We start from the raw sequence: 23450 nt of genomic DNA on the forward strand, positions 1-23450 counted from the left end.
TTGATACATGTTTAATTTTGAAGAATTGAAACATAATAAGCCTAATCAAGAAAAGTTATGTTTGTTTACGTAAGACCCATTAAATATTTATCTAAGCTTTAATCTGGTTTAATTGGTAAATTAATGGGTACAACTCAAAATTGTGTTCTCAGTGTTAATGTAAAGAATGTTTTGTAGTATATAACTTAAACGTGTTTTGGCCACAAACAGTATTTTTAAGCATTCAGTTATGTTCATGGAAGAGGTTTTTAAATTGACAAGTCATCTGTAGTGTTTGCCAAGTGTAACTAGCACATTAATCACATCCCAGTTGTAGACAAATTGCTGAGAAATATTTAGATGTATGTTACATGATAGGAACAGTGGAATTTGGAGTTACATTTTAAAATTAAATGCAATCATTAATCTAAGCACGATAGTGAGTGTATGTATTTATTTAGTCAAATTTAAATACTTTTTTCCTAGATTAAAGACACATGGCACCAAATTTATAGAAGATACTTCCTGAAGTCTGCTTTGAGCCACTGCAATCTATGTCGAAGAGGCTTCTATTATTATCAGAGGCATTTTGTGGACTCAGAGGTAAATTGAAGAACAGGTGTTCTTCATCTACACTGGTATTTTGCCTTAATATTTCTATTTGAGTTGGAAAAAGAATCTAATAATACTTCAAAGTAGTCTGACCAGATAGCTGGTGATCTCAGATACATTTTACATGAGACTCGTAATGGATAAAATGCCACCCTGGTGGTAATTATGTAAAATGACCACTAGGTATCAGCCATGACCTAAACATCTGTTTCTAATGGATGTGTATTGAAAATGCACAGTTAAAGCCAGCAGTGTACAGCTATTGATATGTTTTTGATAGCCATTTATCCTGCTTTCCCATTGATAGTAATTTGCTTTACTTATAAAACAAATTAGAAAATATCCCTATGGATTTATAGGAAGACTATGGTCAGTAAATGTTTATAGTTAATGCTTCGAACCATGTGTGATCACTGGGGGAAAAAATGAACAGCTATGAAGTTTCCAAACAGGTCTTTATAAATAACTTTTCCAGTTTTGTGAACCCAAGCTTGTGCAAGAAATGACAGTATGCATCAAATCATTCAAAGAATACACTGTTTTCTTACCATTATGTTTTAAATCAAAGAGAAATTACTGGAAAGGTAGAGCTCCTCACTTTTTCTCTTAATGAGCTATGAAGCGAGAAATCTTTGTTACTTTAGAAATACCTTTGCCTGTAAGAGAGAAGGAGATCACAATATGGAGAGCTACCTCTTCATGACACTTAAACTCCTAGTCATGTTCCTGTCTTTTTTAAGGTGCCCTAATGTGAACTTAATGCTCCCTCCTGCCATCCTTGCAGGTGTAGAAACTGTCTCTTCTGTTGTTAACAAATACAGCCCTTGGCTCAGCGCTGTCTTCAGAAGCATTTGTCATGCAGGGAGGCACAGTCTGGAGCTCAGCTGTTGTCTCTCAGTGTATTTGCTACCAGCAGTGGTGTTCCAGTGAGCATCAGGTTACATTCCCCAGCCTGCATAAAGTGTGTGCAAATTGTTTTCCCATGGTTTCCCATGATTCAGCTCTTTCTGTTGAAAATAGCAGACATGAAGGTGATGCAGTGTGTTAAATAAGGCTGATGTGGTTCTTGTGAAGTACTTTTGCTGTGTTTCCTTGTTACCTATACCAGTAATTCTGTGGGATTTTTGTGCAAGGTCTGGATATATATACATGAGGTTACAGTTGCTGCTGAAAGTGTCAAGAGATTCTTGTGTGTGTGGGATGTTCACTGGACATCAGGGGTCTGACACCACAAGTTCTGTCATTCCAGCTTGAATGTAATGACATTGTCCTCTTCTGGCGAATACAGCGAATGCTGGCCATTACAGCAAATACCCTGAGGCAGCAGCTCACCAACACTGAAGGTAAGGCTCACTCAGTGGAAAGGTTTGAAACAAAAAATTGTCTCCTTCTAAAAAAGTCATCCAGTAACAATTTTGCTTAGAGGGGAAATACCCTTTGAAATTTAAAAATCTTTTTCAAAGAATTTCCATTCTTAATGGCCTAAAGAAAGGGCTTCTGTGTTCAGAAATTTTCTTTTCTTCCTATCAGATTAATAAGTATGGTAATACATATTGTATGTTCAGCAGACCTTCCCAAAATTCTGTCCTTAGGTCACTGGAGTTGCAAAAGTGTTGCCACTTACTTTTTTTTGATTGCTTTGTTGCTTTATTTTTTTCCAGTAAGGCGCTTGGAGAAGAATGTAAAGGAAGTGCTTGAAGATTTTGCTGAAGACAATGAAAAGAAGGTGATGCTCCTAACTGGCAAGAGAGTCCAGCTTGCAGAAGATCTCAGTAAGTACCCACTCCTACAGTGTTTTGGAATGAGCTTGAAATGAAGCAAATTGTACCACTGTCCTTGAGAATATTCAGTGTGATGTGGGTTGTTCGTGTGCTGGCATTTATTTAATATCATACAGATTTTTTCTTAAATATGGTCTACTGATTCTAAGGTGGACATGGGTAGTATAGTGTGATAATATAATTTACACTAGATGTCACTTCACTTATATAAATGTATTGAAAAAATGTAGTTAATACAGAGTAATATTTAAAGGGAGATTCCCCTTCCAGAGGGATTACAGTAGTTTAATGCTCTGGGTAGCTCAAAAAGTGCTCAAAAACCATTAGGGTTTTATGATTAATATAATAAGATTTTAAACAGTGAAAGTTTTTAAGGTGGTAGTCCAGGTTGAGGTTGTCTCCTGTTGTCTGCCTGCACACCCAATAGGGTTTAGACTGACTTTTAGCTGATGGACCTTGTCTTGCACACATACCGTTGTTTTTTTGGCAGCATTCTGCCATTCTGTGAGACTTCCACTTAAACCCCAGCTGTGCACCTGGTCTGGGAGGGGAAAAAACAGTGCTGTGCAAAAGGGAAAAGAAAAAAAACCTAGTGATAAATGAAGTTCCTGTAGTTACATAAACACCTGCATGTTCACATCACAGGTGACCATTCTTCTTAGATCTCTATTTTGTGTTTGATGTAGAAACTAATTTTTGTCTTAAAATATGACTTAGGATATTTAATTCAGAATAAATGAATATTGTGATCAGTGTTTTTTCTTTCAATTAACTAAGTAATTAGGAAAGTTCTTATATACAGGGTTCAGCAGGACAGAGAATTCTGCCATAGCTGTTAGTTATCGAAGTATGAATCATATTTTTCATATTTTACATCCAAAATGTAATAAAAAGTAAATGTTTTGCTTAAAATAAACTCAAAATCTAAGTATTTCTTTTTAATAATGCTCGTTTGGCTACACTGAAAATACTTATTGGAAGTATTGTTACTGAAATCCCAGTGAATTGTGTTTGTTTTCCTTTAGAAAATGTAATATTTCGGAATTGTGAGTAGGAGTTTTGGTGATCTAGGGCAAATTGCCTAGGTTTTCTTGACTGATCTCTGAAACAGGTGCTATGCCTGTATAATTTTCATGATAGGTACATAATTTTTTCCAAACATCCTGTGTGGCTTTTGAAATCCTGCATCAACCTTTATGTAAACAGTCTTTTAGAGTAGGTAGAGCAGGTTTTACAGTGTAAGAGGTTCTCCTCCTCTCTATATATGTTGAGGTAAAACAAGTGGTAGCTACATAGTAGGATGTAGACTTTTATTGAGGAAGTTCTCTTTTTCAAGCAGTGCTGCTTGCTTTGATGCTGGATGCTGATTTTTTTGATTTTTTTCCTGCACAAACACTGGTATAGAGTGAACCTTGGTGGTTTTGATTTACCCTCAAGGATTCCGTGTTTTAAAACAAAATTAAAAGACCCTAACATGCCCATGATGTTTAAATTAACATGTCTTTATTTTGCACTGAAATTGACTTAGAATTTTTGTATTGTCAACTTTGCTTTTCCCCAGCCTCAGCAATAGGCTCCCATTTCAAAGCAGTGGCAGCTGAGGTCATTATTTTGTAAACTAAGACTAGACCTGTAGGAGCAGCCTGTGTGTGTTCATAACCTGAGGTGTCAGTGCACTGGTATAAATGCTTTAAGTGTATGGTTTGCATTTCATAAATTACTGTGTAGCAAAAACATGTCACGGCACTGTATTTCTTTAAATTTGGGAGGTCATAGATCCCCCACACATTATTCTAAAGAAATAATTGTTACTCAGTACAAAACAATGTATGATGACATGTTCTGCTTTATTGTACCTGTGGGAAGATTTTAAAACTACCACTGCTTAGCTCTGTACTCAGATCAGCTGTGTTCTTTCTGCATGCTTTTATTGCCAAGTGATTTTTATGGGAATATGTCTCGAAAAGGGGGTTTCTTTGCATTTCCCTTGCTGAATAGAATGCTTTTCTATGGTGCAGAGCGTTTTTTTATACCCTTGAGATAGATTTTTATAGCATAGAGCATTGAACTCTCAGATAGCTGTAATTTCATTCTAGTAGCACTTAGTAAAGTTCAGGACTCTCCTAAAGGAGAATCCTGACTCTTGTGACACACGTTCATAAAGTATTGGTATTTTAATTAGGAAGGGAAGTGATCTCCTGAGTCACAAAGTGCAGTCTCTCTATTCCATGCAGCTGTGTTTATATAACCCAGCTGATTCGAATATCTTGAGCTCTGTCTTCAAATCAGTTACTTGTTGGGGCTCACTATTGACACTGAAAACGTGTTCCAGGATGTCATTCTTCTGGTGGTTACAAATAGACTTCTAATTTCCAGTCTAAATTTGTAAATACGGGGCTGGGATTCACTTCCTGATTAGAAACTCTACTTGCAAATGTAAATTATTTATACACCTGAGGTTGGGATGACTCCTCTTGATGCTGATTATATGGGAACACTGTCTCACTGCTGTTTTATTAGTCTTTTAATGCTGAAGCACTGAAAGTGTTCTATTGTTTATTCAGGATACTGGTTAATGGCTATTACTAACATGGGTGACCGAGTCTCATGATGGGGGCTCATACAGGACTCAAAACTTACCTGAGGAGGTTTTGTTGTCTGTATTCTACAGCCTTGAATGATACTTTAATCCTATACAAGAATATTCTTTATCTGACATTTATGCCCTGAATCTTGCTGCTTCTTACTGTTCATATCTCAAGTTTTATTCTAGCTATTTTAAAGAGTGTAAACAGATCTTTGAAACAAATCGTTAATTTTTTTAAATACTGAAGGTTGCTTTTCCTTCAAAAATATGCTTTAAATGTAACATAAATGTACTCGTTAACATAAGTATTGTCATGGTACTTTTACCAGTAAATGGTTACTAAGTTTATGGAAATAAAGAAGCCCTGGAATTAGAGTCCTTTGGGAAGAAAGGATCATGAGGTGCAAAAAGGGGCAGAGGAGAATATGAATAGCTGAATTGGGAAAATTGACTCCAAAAATGTCCTAAAAATGCAATCACTCTGTAAGAATGCTTGTAGTGAAAGATACACCTGTGGTTGATGTGTCCCAGAGTCCTGGCAGTGAGCAGGCGTGGGAACAGCATAAGCATACAGTAGTACTTGCCTGTTATGCTCTCACAGCAGCCCACAATCCGTGGTTCCAAGATTTCCTAATCCTGAGGTAATATCTTTGTGATTAATAGGCATTCATGGAGGTTTTTTTTTCCTCCTGTGAATTTCTCTAATTGCTTTTTGAACTCATGTAAACTTTGGCATCTGCAACATCCTGTGGCAATTAGTTCCAGGGTTCAACTACACATTGTGAGAAAAAGTACTTCCTTTTGTTTGTTTCTGAGCCACCTGCCAGTTTCATTTGGTTCTCCTTAATTCTTGCACTGTGAAAAACATTCAGTAATCTTTTTCTTTTCATTTTTTTGCCATTCATGACTTCACAGACAAGTATGCTACCTGCACTTGATGTTCTTTTTTCTGACTTGAAAAGTCAGTGTAGCTGCTCTTTGCATGGACGTTTTTTCCTGATTTCAGTCAGCCTTGCCACTCTTCTCCTCTTTCTTAGTTCCACTAAACACTTTTTGAGGTGAAAGAGCAGACCTTGCACAAAATATTTGAAATGTATCTACGTTATGGATTTATACACCTGTGCTCTGGTGCTTTCTGGGTTTTATTCTGGTCTTTTTACAGTAATTCCTTGTAGTCTTTTTTCTCTTTTGCCAGTTACTGAATAGTGAGCTGATGCTGCAGTGGTCTATCTGCTACAACTCTCAAGTTATTGTGTGAAAAGTAACAGCCATGATATTTTCCTTTTCGTGTCACATTTTAAAACTGTAGGTACAGTTGAGATATGTTAATTGGTTTTTTATTATGAGGATTCAGAAACAAGAGTAATTTGCTATGTCTCTTACATGCCTAACTGGGTACTGTAGGCTTATTGAACAGTTGATAGGAACCTGTTTTCATGCAGTTATTCACAACCTCCCTCACAACTCTGGGGCATTATTTTTATTGAAGTTCTTCACCAAAGTTGTCTGCCATTTGGGGAAAACAGCCCTGACTTGGATAGCTTCACCAGAAATAGGAGGAATCACATTTACTTTCCAGTTGGCACCTGCATCTTGATTGTGCTCATTGCTGATGGACAAAATACTTTGATTTGAAATTTATATTTCACACAACTAAGTATTTGCTTAGCTACATCAGTATCTTAAATGTGCTGTGTTCCATAAGAAGTAAAATGGGATAGAAGGAGCTAAAAGTACAATGGTAAACATTAATATTTTAAAAGAAGAATTTCACAGAAAAGCCTCTTGGCAAGACTGCACTGTTTGTTTTGCAGGCTTTAAGTCACTGCTTTGGGCTGGAGGGAAAATCTCATGGTGGCAAGTCAGTCCCTTCGAATTCCTGCAGCTGTTACACACAAGTGTGTGTACCTCTACACAAATCTTTTCCACTTGCTCTTTTTTTTAGATATTAATTACCATTTATTTCTACAGTACCTTTGAAAATTGATGAGTCAATATATATCCTTTAATTTTATCAGTGAACACTTGCAGTATTCGCAAGTTCCTACTGTTTTCTCCAGTAATTGTGTTTAACTTTCCAAAGTGAATTATATTGAATATTCATGCAGGCTGCCTCTGACATTACTGAAGGTTTTAAATGTTTTGTATGTTTTAAATGGCAGCTTGCTTGGTTGTTTATAAAAGACAATATTTGAAGTCACACCTTCCCTAGAACTGTATTAAATATGTCCTTCAGTATTGGGCAATACTTTTTTTAAAGGAAAATAATACCTAGGTGAAAGACTTGAATTTCAACATGATTAATGCATTTTCTGCTGTTTTATTTTTAACACAAATGACAGACTAGTAATTTCAGCGGAAATACCTGGTAGCACGTGGATAAATCAGTTTATAACATGGTAATTGTTGAAAACGTTGAGTTCCCAGTAAAACACTTGGGAGAAGTGGCTCGCTGCTCGCAGGATCTCTCGGTGCCGGCCGTGCTGTGTTTCTCCGCGGGGCCGGAGCGCTTGCGGCGAGCCCCGGCGGTGCCGGTGCCGAGCGCGCGGTGGCGCTGAGCGGCCGCGGAGGGAGCGCGGGGCTCCTCCCGGGGCTCCCCTCCCGGGGCTCCTCCCGGGGCTCTCCTCCCGGGGCGCTCCTCCCGGGGCTCCTCCCGGGGCTCTCCTCCCGCCGCCGGCAGCAAGATGCGCTTGCCTGTCCCTGTCCCTCTTGTTCTCCACTCCCTCTCGACGTTTTCTGGTTTGTTTGCATGACATGTTATTTATGAAGATTGTAAAGGACGGTCATTTTTTTTTCTCAGCTGCACGTTTCTGGTTAGTAACTGCATGGAAATTACAAGTTTAGTAAGCTTTATTAAGAAAAGACTGTTAGGAATTGAATCCTTTAATCATTTCAGAAAGGAAGTGGATCTTCCAGTGTCTTATCCTAAAGCTAAGTGTCATCTCTCCCTGTTGCAGTGGCACCTAAAGCCTGCTAGATGGTGCACATGGATGTTGAATGCTTCAGGTGAATCCAAGTTTCAGGCAGGCAGCAGGAGCTTTGCCATTCACTTCCCGAGAGTTAAAATCTCACAGACCAAAACGAAATACATATGTCCTATCTTCATTTATTTCTTCTCCTTTTGGACAGCAAAACTATGAATGTTGCAAAGCCACAGGATAAACAAAACATAGTACATACAAAGCATCTTTCATAGGTCAGCACACTATTCATCCAATGTCCTGTGTCCTCACAAGCTGGAAATGAAAACCCAGTTCTTCACCAAATTATAAGTAAAACCATGTGCATGGGAGAGTCATTGGCAGGAGGTGGGAATGCCTGTGGAAACTTGATTCTGAAATTGCTAGGAATGAATGTGAATGGATCAGCCCCCAAGTTCATTTGTCAGTAATGCTGACACCTGTACAGGTGTCGTGAGCTAGCTGAGACTTTGTTCTGCACAAAAGCTTTTTGAAACATTTGAGGAGTAAGCCCTCACATGAAGAAAATACAGCTTAGGGCCATTTGTTTCAATTCTGTCATAGGTTTGTAAGCTATGAAATGTAATAGTTTGCAGAACTTAATTATTTTCTTGTAAAGACTAAAGCATATAAAAACTAAACCAGAGTTACAGTGAAATACTTTCAAGTTTTATATCTAAAGTCATTGCTTTGCAGTCACAGCATTAAATTTTTTATTTATTTTTTTCTCTTGTTGAATGTAAGCCATTTGCCAACTTGAAGCATGAATGATTTAATATCATATAGTCATATAATAAACTTGCCATTTTGATGGAGTTAGAAAGCTAAGGTTGGCACTTCCATATGCAAGTTGCTGACTCAGGACCTGAAGTTTCTGTGATTTGGCTAAGCCGAGTGGGTTCTGTTGTGTCTGTTCAGTGTAACAAACTGGTTTTAATCCAAGTGAGTCCCCTTTTTTGTTATGCATTTATTCAAAGTTGGGGATAAAGTCTGTGAAGAGTACTTGCATATAATTACTTGCTCCATGGTTACATTTTTTCTTTCATTGCTGTTAGCTGTAGAACAAAAATGTTGTGTGAAAGTAATCCTGTACTGTGGTCATTACTGTAGCCTAATTAAATTTCAGTTCCTTCAGATGACTGCCAATCGTGTTTTGATTTGACCTCTATCCTTCATGACATTGTTGATTACGTGTGCTCCTTAAAATCAGGCTTTGACTTGGCTTTCTAAAGCCTTTGCTTCCATTTGCTCTTCTATTATGAGCTTTAACTTTTTTTTAAAAAGGTCACAGTGTTTCATAGGGGCAAAGCTCAGCTGTAGGGGGAAAGATCTCTCAAATAAGCAGATCATAGGTAATTTTCCTGTAGAAACTAGAGGCAGACAAAACAGCTCAAAAGGCAGTGGTTAGTAGTTCTTTGATCAGAACCAGTGTGTTTTTCAATGTTTACAAGATACAGAAAAAAGGTATAATTTTCAGGATATTTGAAGGTAGTGCCCAAATGTCACCCTTGTTGCCCAAAGACAGATATAGTAAAGAGGAAAGCATCTTAAGAAATGCAAATGGAGGAGTAATTTTATTAGAATCTGGTTAATTAGGGTTATTTTGTGCTCTTATTTCTTCCACAGTGCCTAAATATTGGAGTTTTAGAAGCTATTTAAGTAAAAATATGGTTACTTGGTAGTTGTAAGACAATTCCAGAGGTGTCAGCAGTCTCGCTTTGATCTCATTCTCCTTTCACCTGGTCATAGCAGTGAGGAGCACTCGCTCATCTCATCCTGGGCTGGTAGATCATTACCTGGAAGGTAGTGTGGCCTTCTATCCAGAGAGATGCACAGCAGCCATTTCCCTCTGGGAATCACCAAACAGATCTCCAACTTCTGTTAAGCATGTGCAGGGAGCTGCTGTCTTCACAGTCCCCTGCCAGCAGCTTCCCTGAGGACATTGGTGTGGCCTGTGTCTTATCAGGGGCTGCTTGTCATTTAGAGCACATTCGTTTCTGCCCAAATCTCAATCAATCACAAAGTGTGGGCTGTCTGTTTCTTAACGAGTTCAGGCTTGTGCTGGTGTCACCAGTGTGCTGGTGGCAGCATGACTCCTGTGCTCCCTTTGAGCTCTGTAGAGGTCCTGGTGCTCTGTGACACAGGAACTTGGGGACAGTGTGCTTGGAATCGGTCTGTATGGTCGTGTCTTTGATTTCCCCTAAGTTTGAACCCAAGCAATATCTCACAGTAGACTTGCAAGCTTCCTGTGAGGATGCAAATTAATTATTTTTGCGTGACTATCATGTTTTTAATTCCCTGTAGATAATTTAAGAAATTCACCCAAGCCAAGTGTACTTTGATGTGAAAGACACTGGTTAAATGTTCAGATTCAGGTTTGTTTTTTTTCTCTTGAGTTTTGGGGCAGCAGCATGAAACTAATGAATTAAAACGAGAGGAATGTGTAGGATGGTCTGTGTGTCAAAGTGCAGATAAGGTAGTTCCTGCTTTGTGTCATGGCAGAAAGTGCTTTAGAAAGCTGCATCTTCTCACAGAGGGAAGTAATCCTCAAGGGAGAACATACATCACTTGCAGACATCCTGTGATGGAGTGATGGTTTACTTAACTTAAGAATCCCAGATGACCAAAGCCTGTCTGCTGTGATTTCTTAGTTATTGATGAAGAGTTAGGCACTGATGTCCAGGTCCTAAAACGGATCCTTACAAAGTTCACCACATTTGTCAATGACTAAAAGAAGCCTATCACTTAAAGTTGACATTGAAAAATAGTGATAAACTGCTACATGAATAATGACATGTTTAATGCCTATTAATCTTTCTCTAGACCCATGTCTCTTGTACTTGAGGGTCATTGTGGTGTTGTCTGCTGAATTTATTTTTTTGCTAAAATTTTCTGAATGATGCAAGGATCAAAACATCTAATTGGAAGCTATTTTCTCTTCAGCACTGGTTCCTTGTGAGGGTACTTATTAATCAAAATTTAAGTACTTATCATGGAGAGATTAACTTATCATGAAGAGATTTACTATTGGTATAAATTACAAGCTTGTAAATGGACCAATATATGCTTTTGTTCTAAAGTAGTATGGAGCTGTGGAATGTAACATTGCCATTTCCAAAAGCTGGAGAGGTCACTGTCATGTATGTTGCACATTGTCAGTTGTAGTAGACTCCACTTTGCCCATAGGAATGATAGCAAAGAAAAAATAATAGAACCATTTGGATATGAGGATTTAAATTTCTGACTATTAAGTGTTATAATCTAAAAATTCATCTAATCACCAATTTCATTTTCTGCCATATTCTAGAGACACTTTAACTTAAATAGTCCTGAAGGCATGTTACTTCATTATCTAACGAATTACTGAGTATGCTTTCATTTGGGTGGAGAAACACCCAAAAATATATCAGTTATTTTCTATGTTAAAGTCTTTACAGTTTTATAGCCTTAAGGTTACAGTAGCCTTTACATAAGTAGTTTATCTTCATCGCTGTGTATATCCTTTCTGCATAAGGAAAAGTTTGTCTTTTGTTACTGCATGAATCATTGGGTAGTATTTCTGATTTGCCTCTATGCTTTTCACTATTTGCACACTAAATAATGAGCATCACCATGTTCTGATTCATCATGTTTTGATTTGGAAGTTCAATCTTCCTGTATCTGTAAGTCTGATTCAGAGTATGAGATTGTTTTATAAGGTTGCCGTGTCATTCTGCTACTGTGCTCTTTCCAGCTGTCCAGTAAGCAACACAGTTAAGTTCTGTTGAAAGACTGAGTTATTAGAGCAGTTTTAATTAAAAATTCTGAGATGGAGACAGATGACTGAGAGATGCCCAAGTCCTACCTTGATATTGCAGACCTTGTGACTCTTATAAACTTGCAACTTAATACAGCGTAATGATCACTGGTACAATAGGCTAACCTCAATGGCAGAGTAGAAATAGTTTGTGACCTCACATCACAGTTTGGTAATATTTTGTTTCCTTTTGTAGACAAGCAGGATTTCCATGAGGATGAATAGCTCATGGAAATGTCTGTTATATAAAGTCAGTAGTCTACATAATTGTCAGTTTTGCTTTAGCCTCATAGCTCAGTTCTGAAATGCTCTGTCAGAGACAGGATTTCATGCTCACCAGCCTGAGGAGCCCCAGGGATTGCTCTAAGCTCAGCCAGCTTCTGTTCTGTTCTTCTGTTCCACCAAAGAGGGGGCAAATGTGTGGCCAAAACTGTTTTGTTAAACTGAGATCTCTCGCCAATAAATCTGGAGCAGCTATAGATCAAGACATTGATTAGTAATCTAGTAATTGCACAGCATAATACACAGTTCCCATTTCTGGGGCTGAAGATCATTGTTAGTAATGCTAAAATAATTGTTGCAGTGCTTAGTAGCTTGCAAAAATAGCTGAAGTGTTTCCAGACAAGCTGCTTCTGCTGCTGCCTGTTTATCTTTAGTGTGAAATAAAGGTAATACTGTTTCATACAGGCAGCTGACAGCTTTGTTCAGGTGTGCTATGAAGAGATTAATAATTCATATGATAGTAATACTTGCAACAAAGTAACTTCAGTGATGGCAGCTGTGACTTGGGGTTTTTTTCTGTCTAAGAATTTTTTCTTGATTTTATTATGTTTCTACATCAGGCTAAATATACAACTTGGAGGTGATCTGTTCCTGTTTAAGAGATGGATTTGCCTACAACAGAGCAAACAAAACTGTATCTTTGTAGGAAACAGGCTCCTTGATGTTTTCTCCTGTTATAGACCTGCAAAAGGAGATCAAACTGAATGCAAATTTAAATGTCCTGATAGACTGCAACACATATTAAAAATATAACATTAAAAGACAGGTACTACCATGCAACATCAGTTGGCATCTTCATTCAGTCTAACTACTGGTAGCTAATGACCATGCCAGCTACGTTCTGCAAGCTTGCATTTTAAAGGCTGTATATTCTTAATGATTCATGGATTTACTAAATGAACTATTATAAATTCCATTTAAACTTTTCAGGATTCTGCAGTGCTTTTATTACACTAATGAGCTAATTGTTTAAGAATCATTCACATGATTCATCCTCCTGCTCAGCTTTTTTTTGAAAAAACTTTTAGCTGCTGAAACTCTCTTGACAAACAATATTTATAGCGGTTTGACAGCAGGATGAAGAACAGCGTTTGTCTTTGTAACAGCTTAAAGAAAAGACCTTTCCAGCACCCAACCATGCAGTTACAATCTTGACCTCTTTCTTTTGCTGGGAACATACATACAGCATACAAGCAGCACCTCCCATGTGTTTTCTTGACCCTTTGACTGTCCATTCACTTCCCATCTGTTTTGCAGCCTTAAAGGAACAGAGGGGGCCCTCTACTTATAAATCTGTCTTTGCAGCTGACAAATTATGTTCTGTCTCTTTAAGGACATCCTGGGTGGTTTTGCCTTTTTTTTCCTTCTTCCCCCTTAAAACTTTAGCTTTCCTCTCAGTCTTATCCAGAGGAAAATATAGTATGTGAACAAGAGGAAACTGGCAAAAAATGTGATAGGTAGTTTCAAAGGATTTTCTAAAATTCAGCAGGACATGACCTTGCAGTGATCAGGGAATTATGGCAGTGTTTGCATGAAGCATGAGTAAGCGTGTTGCTGCAGGTAACTGTGGCTGGGAAGTCTGCTTTGTGAGGCATTATTTGGAGTGCCTGGGAGGGTGCTATCTCATACCATTTTAACAAGAACTAAAGCTTTCACATGGCCCTTAGAAAATCAAGGAATTTGGCACAAAAGGCTGAACTCCAAAGAGATGATTCCTCCCTCCCCCCTTGTCCACCTGACTGTTTATAGGGGTTTATACAACTATGGAGTTTGTGTCTTAGATAGCCCTAAGGTAAAAATCAGCTTTCAGTAGAAAACTTTGGATTGACATCTCTAGTTTTAATGCTGTATTTGTGGGCATTGTGATGAATTCTGACTGACAGGGCTTTCCTTTTTACTAGAGGAAAGATGATGCATTCACAGCAGTAAATTCCAAATTTCTGCCTTTGTGGTTAACTAACCATAACATAGAAGTACCACAGCAAGCAGTGAGAATGTTTATAGGCAAGGAAGGGATTAAGAAAGGAAGGAAGATGGGAAAAAAAAGTAAAAAAGGGAAGGGGAGAACTCAAGTCTAAACACAATACAGAGCAAAAGGAGCAACAACCATGAGCTTTCAAATATCAAAGCCATGTAAACATGAGTTGGAGCTAGAAGTCAGTTTAATGTAGAACAGGAGGATTTATAATAAGATGTTAACATATTTTTGTAGTCATTTCATACTGTAGTTTCATCAAAGTACAAAATAAAAATGGATTTGTGTCCAGAAAGATCTTAGAATTCATTTTGTTGCTGCAGTTAAAATTTGATATCATATGTGCACATTTGTAATTGGGAAGGGAAAGCTTTTTGATTTGCCCAAAGTGCTCTGGCACAGACAGACATGAACATCTTTTAAATTCTGTGCTAAAATTATTGATTCTTTACAGGTAAATATGTATTTGAATGTCTCAAAATAAATTTGTCTTCAGAACGATAAGCAAGACAGGTTTTGTGAACAGAGGCCACATCTCTTAGTAAACCAATTAACACAACTGGAAAATATAAGAAAACCTTTTCTTGCCTCTAGGAGTGTGTTTGAAATAGTAATTTGTGTTTCTTATTTAGGATTATTTGGCCTTACATCAGGAGATTTGCTTGATAACTTGCTTCAGCTGTTTCATGTTAGCACTGTTTATTGCTAGCTAGCTAAGCTTAGGCATCTCAGGCAGCAATCAGAAAGCAAACCTTCCTTGTAAAACTGAACATTTCAGGGGGCTTCCCTTCTGGCCAGGTTATGATAGTAGGAAAAGCAAACTCTATCTGTGCCTGCGTATTTCTGCATTCACAGTGTATTCCAAATCCTCATTACCGTTCAATTAGTCTGGTTTTGAGCCTTTTAGATTTGGGATCACAGGATTAATGAAAAGAAAATGAGCGGGTAGCAATATCATTTCATATGGAGATAAGGAGAGACTAAGCATGAATGAGGATCTCAAGACATCTGAATAAAGAATTTCCTCATTCTGTCAGTGAAGTTTTATGGGATATGGAGGAAGGATTATGGGAATATTCATGACCAGATCAAGAGGCATAATGAGTTGATGTATGAACCAGCTTATCTTTTAGGTAAACATGGGGCAAATGGGAAATAGAATAACTATTCATGGCTCCTAGGCCTGTGAATTTTACTGTTCTAAGATGGAAACAAGGGTTTAGTTACAGTTATTCTTCATTGATTTAATTTGATTTTTGATCAGTGTTTAACAGGTGCTGGAAGAATTGCTTATTTGTAACTTCAGGTCTGCATTAGAGCTAGCAAAGAGCACATTGTCTTTCTAGAATCCAGTGTAAATATGTATTAAAACTTACACAGTACCTTGTGATAAGTGTAGCACTTTTGTTAAAGTCCCTTTTGTGACATGGGAGCATTGTATAAAAGAGCTTGGGTAGTTCAACCAGTTACAGAAGTAATTTGCTAGCAAGCTGAATGCTTTTAATCTGTGGTTTACTTAACCTTGGAAAAACACAGTATCACAAGACATAGAGCAACAGGTCACTTTTTGTCTACCCCAAAATTTACTTCTGCAGTAAGTATTCTTACCTGAAACACAGATGCTTTTCTGTGTTTGGCATGCATTCCTCAGAACAGTCATTGTAATTTACAAGTAAAAATTGTTACAAACACTGATAGCTTGATCTAAGTGTCAGTCAAAACCCTATAAATGTGGGTACAGAGCTTGTGCATTTCACTTTCCCTAAAGCTGGGTAGCATCTGATTATTGAATTGTGGGAATGAATAGTTGTTCCACATACAAAGTCACATGGTGCTGATGTAACTGCACAGTTACCCCAGAACTGCAGTGCCTGCACTTGCACTCCTCCATTAGAATTCTCTCCAAGCACTTATATTTACTAGTTTATTAAGATGAGTGTTGTGTAAATGCATAACTCTGCCCTCAGCCTGTTTCAAAAGTGACCCAGTTCAGCAGACTGCTTCTCTGAGCTACAGAATGGACTTGCAGAAGAGTGTTACAGGTTGCCTGAGATCTGCTGCTGCAAAAGGCTTTACCATGGCTAAAAATACAGGGCATAGCATGAATAATTGCAGCTATTTGGCACTCATTGTAGCTGTTCTTTTTTAAGAATAGCCAGCATATTATTTCAAAGTATTAAATTACCTCAAGACCTCATAATTACTACAGTTAAGTAATCATTTCAATTCAGTCCAAGTATAAAAACTAATAAAGTGCTCGTAGTATGCAGTCAATTTTAGTATACGTGTTCTCTAAGCAAACACAGCTGATTCAGTATATTCTGGTGGAATACATATTTACTATCCTGTTATTTTAATATGCCTTAATCAGAAAATTAGAATAGATTTGTTGGCACAAACCTTTTTTTAAGGGTGAAATAATAATTACAGGGTTTTGCTGATGCTATTAATTTGCAGAGCTGGAATATTTCATTAGCAAGAGGTTGAGAAAGGAAAATACTTGCATTTAATACTGCTAAATCTGCCTGCTTTCACTGGGTCTAATGGCTTGATCAATACAAAGAACACACTTGGGAAAACATGTTGCAATTGGGAAAAAAGGTGCCACAGAAAACCACTGAAAGTACAACATAAAGAGATCTTCCGAGTTGCGAGATCTCATTTCCAGTTATCACAGGCAGCTGCTGTTCATTTTGGAGAGCAGGGTCCAGGATTATAATTTCCAAACCCAGAATCATTATAAAATATTTGGGGTAGGAAGGGACAGTAAAGATCATCTCGTTGCAACTTCTCTGCCATGGTCAGGGGCACCTTCCAGGTTGGTCAAAGCACCATGCAGCATAGTGAGGTCAAAGAATAAGTTATTTCTGTCCAAAATAGTAGAACATTATTTCAAAGGCTGATTTTGTAAACATTCATTGAGCAACAGTATTGGAAGCTGAGCTAATTAAGTTAATTAATTAAGTTACCTGAATTAATGCCATAGAAATATTTTCTATACACTAGAGGTTTATATACTGGCATGCAATGCCTATTCTTTTTTTCATTTAAAAATATAGTAGTGAAAACAGTTTGCATGTGCTCAGTAAGGAGAAATGATCATAGGACTGCCTTTTTTTCCATTGATGGCTTTCAAGGTTTCTACTGAACTAAATCAGAGTTAATTTTTTTTTAACCTGGTAAAAATCAGCTACTGCTGTTTCTTATTTGCCAAGGTACAGCTTTTGCCCTCACACTGACTGTAATCTTCATTTAATATCAAAGTACCTTAAAAGAAAAAAAAAATCAGCTGAAATTCAATAAGATTCTTTGGTTCTTCGGTGTTTTCTCTAGGAGCTGAGTGTGATTCAGCTTCACTGTACTTGTGTTTGTAGATAAGCACCACTGGGGAGGGCACGCTGAAGTGTTGAAAGTGTCAGTGGCTTACCCTTCATCACCTCAGAGTTGCAAGATAAAGAGAGAAGCTTGAGGTTTCTTCATACTCATACTTCATACTCATTTATTTCAAATGCTCACTAAAATTCTCTACTTCTGTTAGAACAGGACTGCAGGGGTTTTTTTGAGTTGTTGTTGTTATTATTATTACTCTAGAATGGATTTTATGTTTATGTTTGGTTATATGTTTGTTTGTGGGGTTGTCATTTTGTTAGATCAAACTTTCAGTTTCCATATCTACTTTAGAGTTCTCTTTAGAGGTCGTTTTTTTCCACTTTTGCTTACATATCCCATTTAAAGCTGATTGTTTTCTTTTTCTTTTTGTTTTTGCTGTTACTTCAGCTCAGCAAAGTTAATAACATATGGTATTGATAAAGAGAAGAAAAAATGGAAGTTTTTTTTTAAAAGCTCAAACCCTCTATCTCAGACAAGGGAACATACGGCTTTAATCCAATAGTATTTTTAGCTTGGAAAAAATATTTGTCTGTGTTTATGCTCGTCTAACTTATTTTTGTCTGTCCTATTGCTCTCCCCCCGTTCCTTCATATTTCTGAAGTGTGTGTTTTTCATGCCTATAATCACACACAGAAGGAGCTTCAAATGAGGATGTGGTGAGAGAGAATCAGGAAATCTCACAGGCTTTGGATTCCAACTGCGTTCTTAATCTTGCTTTATAAGCAATTTAATAAATCAAATAGGTTATATGATGACAAGTGTTGTATGGAATTGAGAATAGAGTGGAAAAATGCCTAAACCTCTGGATTTTTTGCAGTCTATTTTGCCTTTTCATTCCTAATAACTATTTGTAGTTGTGGTCAAGTCTTGTTTTGGTAGGGAAGTAAACTCCCAGATTTAGTTTTTGTGCAAAATGAGATTCTGCCCACATCCATCTGGTTACTACTGAAATGCAAGAAAATAAAATGCAAGTTTTAAACATTCTTAAGATCATGTCTGCCCTTTGGAGGAGGTGTCTTGAATACTGACATGTGTTTCCCTGAAATTCTCTTGGGTGAAAGGGCATGAGCTTTCAACTTTATTTAGAATGATTAGTGGTGTTTGTTACACTTGCTGTGGAGAATGAGGACATTTGGTTAAAGAAGGGGCTAGTGGGCATTATTTAAAACCTAAGAGCTCCCTGTGTGTAACAAGTGTACAGTAGTTCTGCTGTGCATCATCTGATGGAAATTTCACGTTGTTGAAATACACTTCTAGTATTGGATTCCTTCAGGAAATTTTTGAAATACTAAATTAGCAGCATAATCATAAAATATATCTGTAGTTCTTTGAACAGGACTTGAAGAGGGTTTCCTTTTTTCTGATGCAGAAAAATGTTGTAAACCTCTGTAATTTAGAAACAAAAGGCTTAGGGTAATATTGATGACAGCATTAATTTTTGTTTGTGTTTGCATGTTTTGGTTTATGGTTTTTTGTGTGGGTTTTCTTTTCTTTTGGTACCTGTCTTCAGGTACTTAATAGTAATAAGTATTAGAATAGGGATCTTTTTATTTCCACCAGAAAAAGTTCGGGAAATCCAGGAGAAGCTTGAAGCCTTCATAGAAGCCCTCCATCAAGAAAAGTAGATTGTTCAAGCAGGTAATCATGTTTTGATCATAAAGAGATTGCTACAGTTATCTCTGTATAATTTCTCTATATCTCTATATATTATTGCTCTATATAAAATCTGTATCTGTATATATTATTGCTCTATATAAAATTATCCATCTCATTTAAATGCATGTTTTCACACAGACTTTGTGAAAATTCCTGTTTGTTTTATTCTATTCTCTGGCTGCTGCTGCTGCTTCTTGCTTCTAATCTGCAGAACAACACTTGCTGCTTTTACCCTACAAGCAGATATGAAACTTAGTAAAAATACAATTACTGATCAGTTACTTAAGTATTGTGAATCACTGTAGGCTACTTGATTACTTTCAGTTCAATATTTTTATTTGTATTACGAGAAGAAAGCATAACTAGCTGGAATCAAAATTAATGGAACACTTTTCTATGGAAGCATTTTGGTTCTTTTGTTTTCCTTAAAGACACTGTATATTGTTAGCAAAAATATTTGCAGGCAGGTAATTTCCAAATCTCATTTCTATTAATTCTCAAATCCACGAGCTCAAGTGCTGTCATACATTTGTACATATTTTAAAATAATTGTCATTCTGTTTCAACAGCAACTTTACACAAGAATGCTGCCTTCTCCAGGATACCCTGCACAAAGACTGAATTGAAATGGCTTTTGTGTCCCATTCTCTTTCCTATCTTTTGGGGAGCATCCTGAAATGTTGAAGGAGAAAGAAAATAATGTCCCATGGGATTGAGAAGTTCAGTTAAAATCCACCTGCTCATTTAATTTTTGAAGCTACATGCACAGAAGAATCTGATTTGTGTATTAATGAGATGGCTTGGGAGCTTGCTGAAGTTGTACATTTAAGTGGCTTTTTTTCCTGAAAGGGGAAAAAAAGCTTGTTATTTTTAGTGTGTGTCTTGTATGGTAGAGCTGGATCAGATTCATAAAATGATTTTATCTGTTGTCATTTTCTTGCCTGCAGATGATGCTGGGAGTTTGACATAACATTTTAGTATTTGTATGTACATCAAAATGCCCTTCTAAGTAATGCCATTTGTATCTGTTATGCTCTGTGCTGAAGCATTTTCTGATCACTGTGGTACAGATTGAAAAGCACTGTATTGACATCCTGAGAGGAAGTGGTGGATTTTGTTAAACTCCTAAACTATTGAGAGATGTCAGCCAAGCAATTCTTGTAGTTCTTTCACCTGAAAGCACAGACTGCTATTCAATGACACCTTAAAAGGTTTAGGCTCAGGAAATAATGTCAGCAGCTGGTCCTTTTACCTGTTCTTTCCTGATATATGTTGTTACTCTTGAATGTCAGCCGATTACATTTCATTTCTGGGATTGCACAGACTCAGATTTCCTTGTTAACTCCTCCCTTCACCTTAGGTACAGAGTAACCTGATGGAATAGATGTGAAATGTAAAAAGAATGTATAATTCCAACTTCTCCAACTTCCTAACTAAAACAAAAAAGAAAAATGTCATTAATTTAATTTTTACTAATAGCTACTGTAAGACCAAAATCACTTATCTGAGAACGTTATGCACAAGGTCCTTCCACACCCACTTGATGTCTATCATTCAGTAAAATTAGTAAGGCACTGGAAACTGCCTTTCTGTTTTGCCATAGAAATGTTACTTCAGACAATTTTAAGCACGATATAAGCTCTCTATCATAGGTGCCTGGTGGTTAATCACCACCACATTTTTCTGCCCACACTTTGCCACGAATGATCTGGATACACTTCTGAATACTTGTGTGGAAGAAGGTGTTCGGCCTGAAACAGTTTGTGTTGCAGTTGTCTGATTATGGACATTAAAAAACTGACCTGGATTTATTTTCCCTTTTGAAAAGGCAATTGATTTTGATATGTAGAAATGAAAAGAGAGGAATCTGAATGTTTTCCAACAGATACTCTTTTGTTTTGCTCTGAGAGGAAACAATACAGAGTTGGGAAATGTTCCCCAAGTGTTTGGACATAAAATATTCAGCCATGTGGACAAAAAGCTAACACAGAGCTTAAAATTATGTTGAAAGGTTAAATATTTCAGGGTGATCTAATTGAATGTTTGGAGATTTTCTGTTTAAAATTAATTCCTGAAAATGAGTGTTTAAGAACTGAAAAATGAAAAAATGGCTTTTGTCATGACCATCCTCTGAAGATAACTTCAGAAATGTAAGTTTGCCCAACTTTGAAGGCAGACACCTTTGTGTATAGCAAATGAAAGAAGTCTGTACTTTGTAAAAAAAAACAAACAAAGAAGCAAACAAAAACTTTTGCATTTACCTAGAGATCACTGTTTGAAACTTCTGTGTAATGTAAATGTTGCAAAATATCGCATCCAGTGGCCCAACATTCATTTCTTTTAGTGTGATGTTCCTATGGGTTTAGTTCCAACTTCTCTGTGCTGCTCATCTAAGACTTAGCATGATGTATTCCATGGAAACTAGGTATTTATTGAATAAAAATGTAACTGAAGGAATAATAAAATGTGGGTTTTGAACACGGTGTTATTGCACCTAACTAAGAAGTCTCTTTGACCTTCTTTTTCCCGTTTGTTAAGTTGTGAACAACTGTACATTAAGGATATCAGTATGTGTTAATGATATCAAAATGCCTGATTGAGCAGAGCTGGATCAGCACCAGGTCAGCAGTGACTGTACCTACTGTTATCTTTATTATATAAATTAATGTACCATTTATGTAATACATTTAGACAAAGATCTTATATCAAGCAGCATAATAAGGACTTGCTGAATGTTACAACAGTATTGAGAAAATACTTTACAGAAAACACAATTATTTGAACTGCCTAAAATTCATGTGGTTCTGAAGAGTATGTTATTCCAAACTGGTTTGTACAAGTTCACAATATTTTTCTGTATTTCATAGGCTACCTTCAGATTCTGGAGACAGCAGTTCATTGTAAGGAGCAATGACTAATCTGAAATTTCTGTATCTTTTTAAGTTTAGGGAGGAGAATCACCAAATGCAAATATTGCTGTTGTTTCATAAATGGATATTTCATTTCCAAACCATGTTCATTACTATTATGTAGATATGCTAAGCTATTTCTGTTTTTTATAAAATGAACCATTTATGAGCCAAGGTTTAAATACTAATGGCCAAGAGGTATTCTGACACTTTTTCATAAAAAAAGATACAAATAATGTCTTTTCAAATGTCAGGAATTACTCCTCAGTGGTTACAAGTAAGTTCATCCTAAATTATCAGACTATGAGAGAAATATAATATTTTGGAAATGTTTAGAAGTGTAAAAACCAAACACAGAGGGTGAATACATCAATGAAGTTCTTAGTTATTTCACATGCACTCGTGTGTGCTCTTTCACCATCAAAGCCACATGAATCTGGTTCTTTGCTGAGTATATTTTTGAACATAAACTGAGTTATGACGTAGTTCCAAGGCTAAAGTTTTAGTGAATTTTCATGTATCTTAATGTAGCTTAGTAATTCTTAACAATTGTATTTAAAAATATGCAAGAGATTTCATAATTTGAAGTGATGAAATATGGGGATTTCTAAACCTGACCCAGGACCCCTTGAGTCAGCTAGAGCTCTTTGTTCTCAGTGGGATTTGGTACTGGAGAGCTCTGTGGGATGTTCTTGTGTCAGGGAAGATACTGCTGTATGAACTGTCTGTAGATGCCTCTGTGTTCTTGCAGAGCTGAAGTGTGACATGTTTTTTGACTGTTTGGAATGTGTTTCTGGGTCCTGAGGTGCTTTAGGGAAGTCTTCCAGCAATGCTTCCTTGCACAGATGGGATGTACAGTGGTAAAGTTTACTCAGATTCTGGGAATACCCTCACAAGAACTTAATATTAATGGCTATCTGAAGAAACTTACCATCTTAGTGAATTACCATATCCAAGCAACCTTTTTCTTTTTAAATGTCAGTCTAAAGTTCTTGGATCCTGTTCTATTTTTTAATTAGTCCAGTAATCCATCTTCCCTTGCAGTAATCTTTATAGACCATGATCAATCACTTGCTAGTTTTTATTCAGTAAGATAAATTAAATGCATTATAAAACCCTTGCAAGATAGGTAACTCCTAAAGCTGTAGTGTCACAAGTGCTATGAGTGCCATGAGTGACAGCTGCTATCACAGAGCTTTAACAGCATATGCTGTTGCCAGGAATTTTTTAGTATAAAGTACTATATAGAAAGGATGGGAAGAAGCTGGAATGGTACAGAGATTGTAATGGTTGTTTACTGTGGTGCTGGAATGGAAAACCTATGCATATTTCTGTGTATACAAATCTTGCTTGCATCTGCCATCACCTCAGTGCTTCAGCACATCAGAAGGTGAAATTATCCAGGCTGTTGTTCTGTAAGAAGTGCTGAAAGGCAGAGGCATGATTTTAGTTTTGACTAGTAGTGATTGAGGAAGTAGTTCTGAAAGTACTGGTGAGGCAGTCCTAGAGCCAACCTGACAAAT

At 37.0% G+C, this 23450-nt stretch overlaps 1 protein-coding gene across 7 annotated transcripts in view; it reads left to right on the forward strand.

Moving 5' to 3' along the window:
- Positions 1-21516, forward strand: part of OPA1 (OPA1 mitochondrial dynamin like GTPase) — a 52950-nt gene extending 31434 nt beyond the window's left edge. For all 7 annotated transcript variants that reach the window (XM_041475644.1, XM_041475638.1, XM_041475639.1 and 4 more), the window contains 5 exons: positions 466-582; positions 1841-1934; positions 2253-2363; positions 18923-19000; positions 19588-21516. In XM_041475644.1, coding sequence (XP_041331578.1) covers positions 466-582; positions 1841-1934; positions 2253-2363; positions 18923-18987 — 387 coding nt within the window. In that variant the 3' untranslated portion in view covers positions 18988-19000; positions 19588-21516. The remainder of the gene's footprint in view (positions 1-465; positions 583-1840; positions 1935-2252; positions 2364-18922; positions 19001-19587) is intronic.
- The last annotated feature ends 1934 nt before the right edge of the window (positions 21517-23450 follow it).

Source organism: Pyrgilauda ruficollis, unplaced genomic scaffold, assembly GCF_017590135.1.
Source record: "Pyrgilauda ruficollis isolate IOZ18807 unplaced genomic scaffold, ASM1759013v1 scaffold36, whole genome shotgun sequence".
Taxonomy (NCBI): Eukaryota; Metazoa; Chordata; class Aves; order Passeriformes; family Passeridae; genus Pyrgilauda; species Pyrgilauda ruficollis.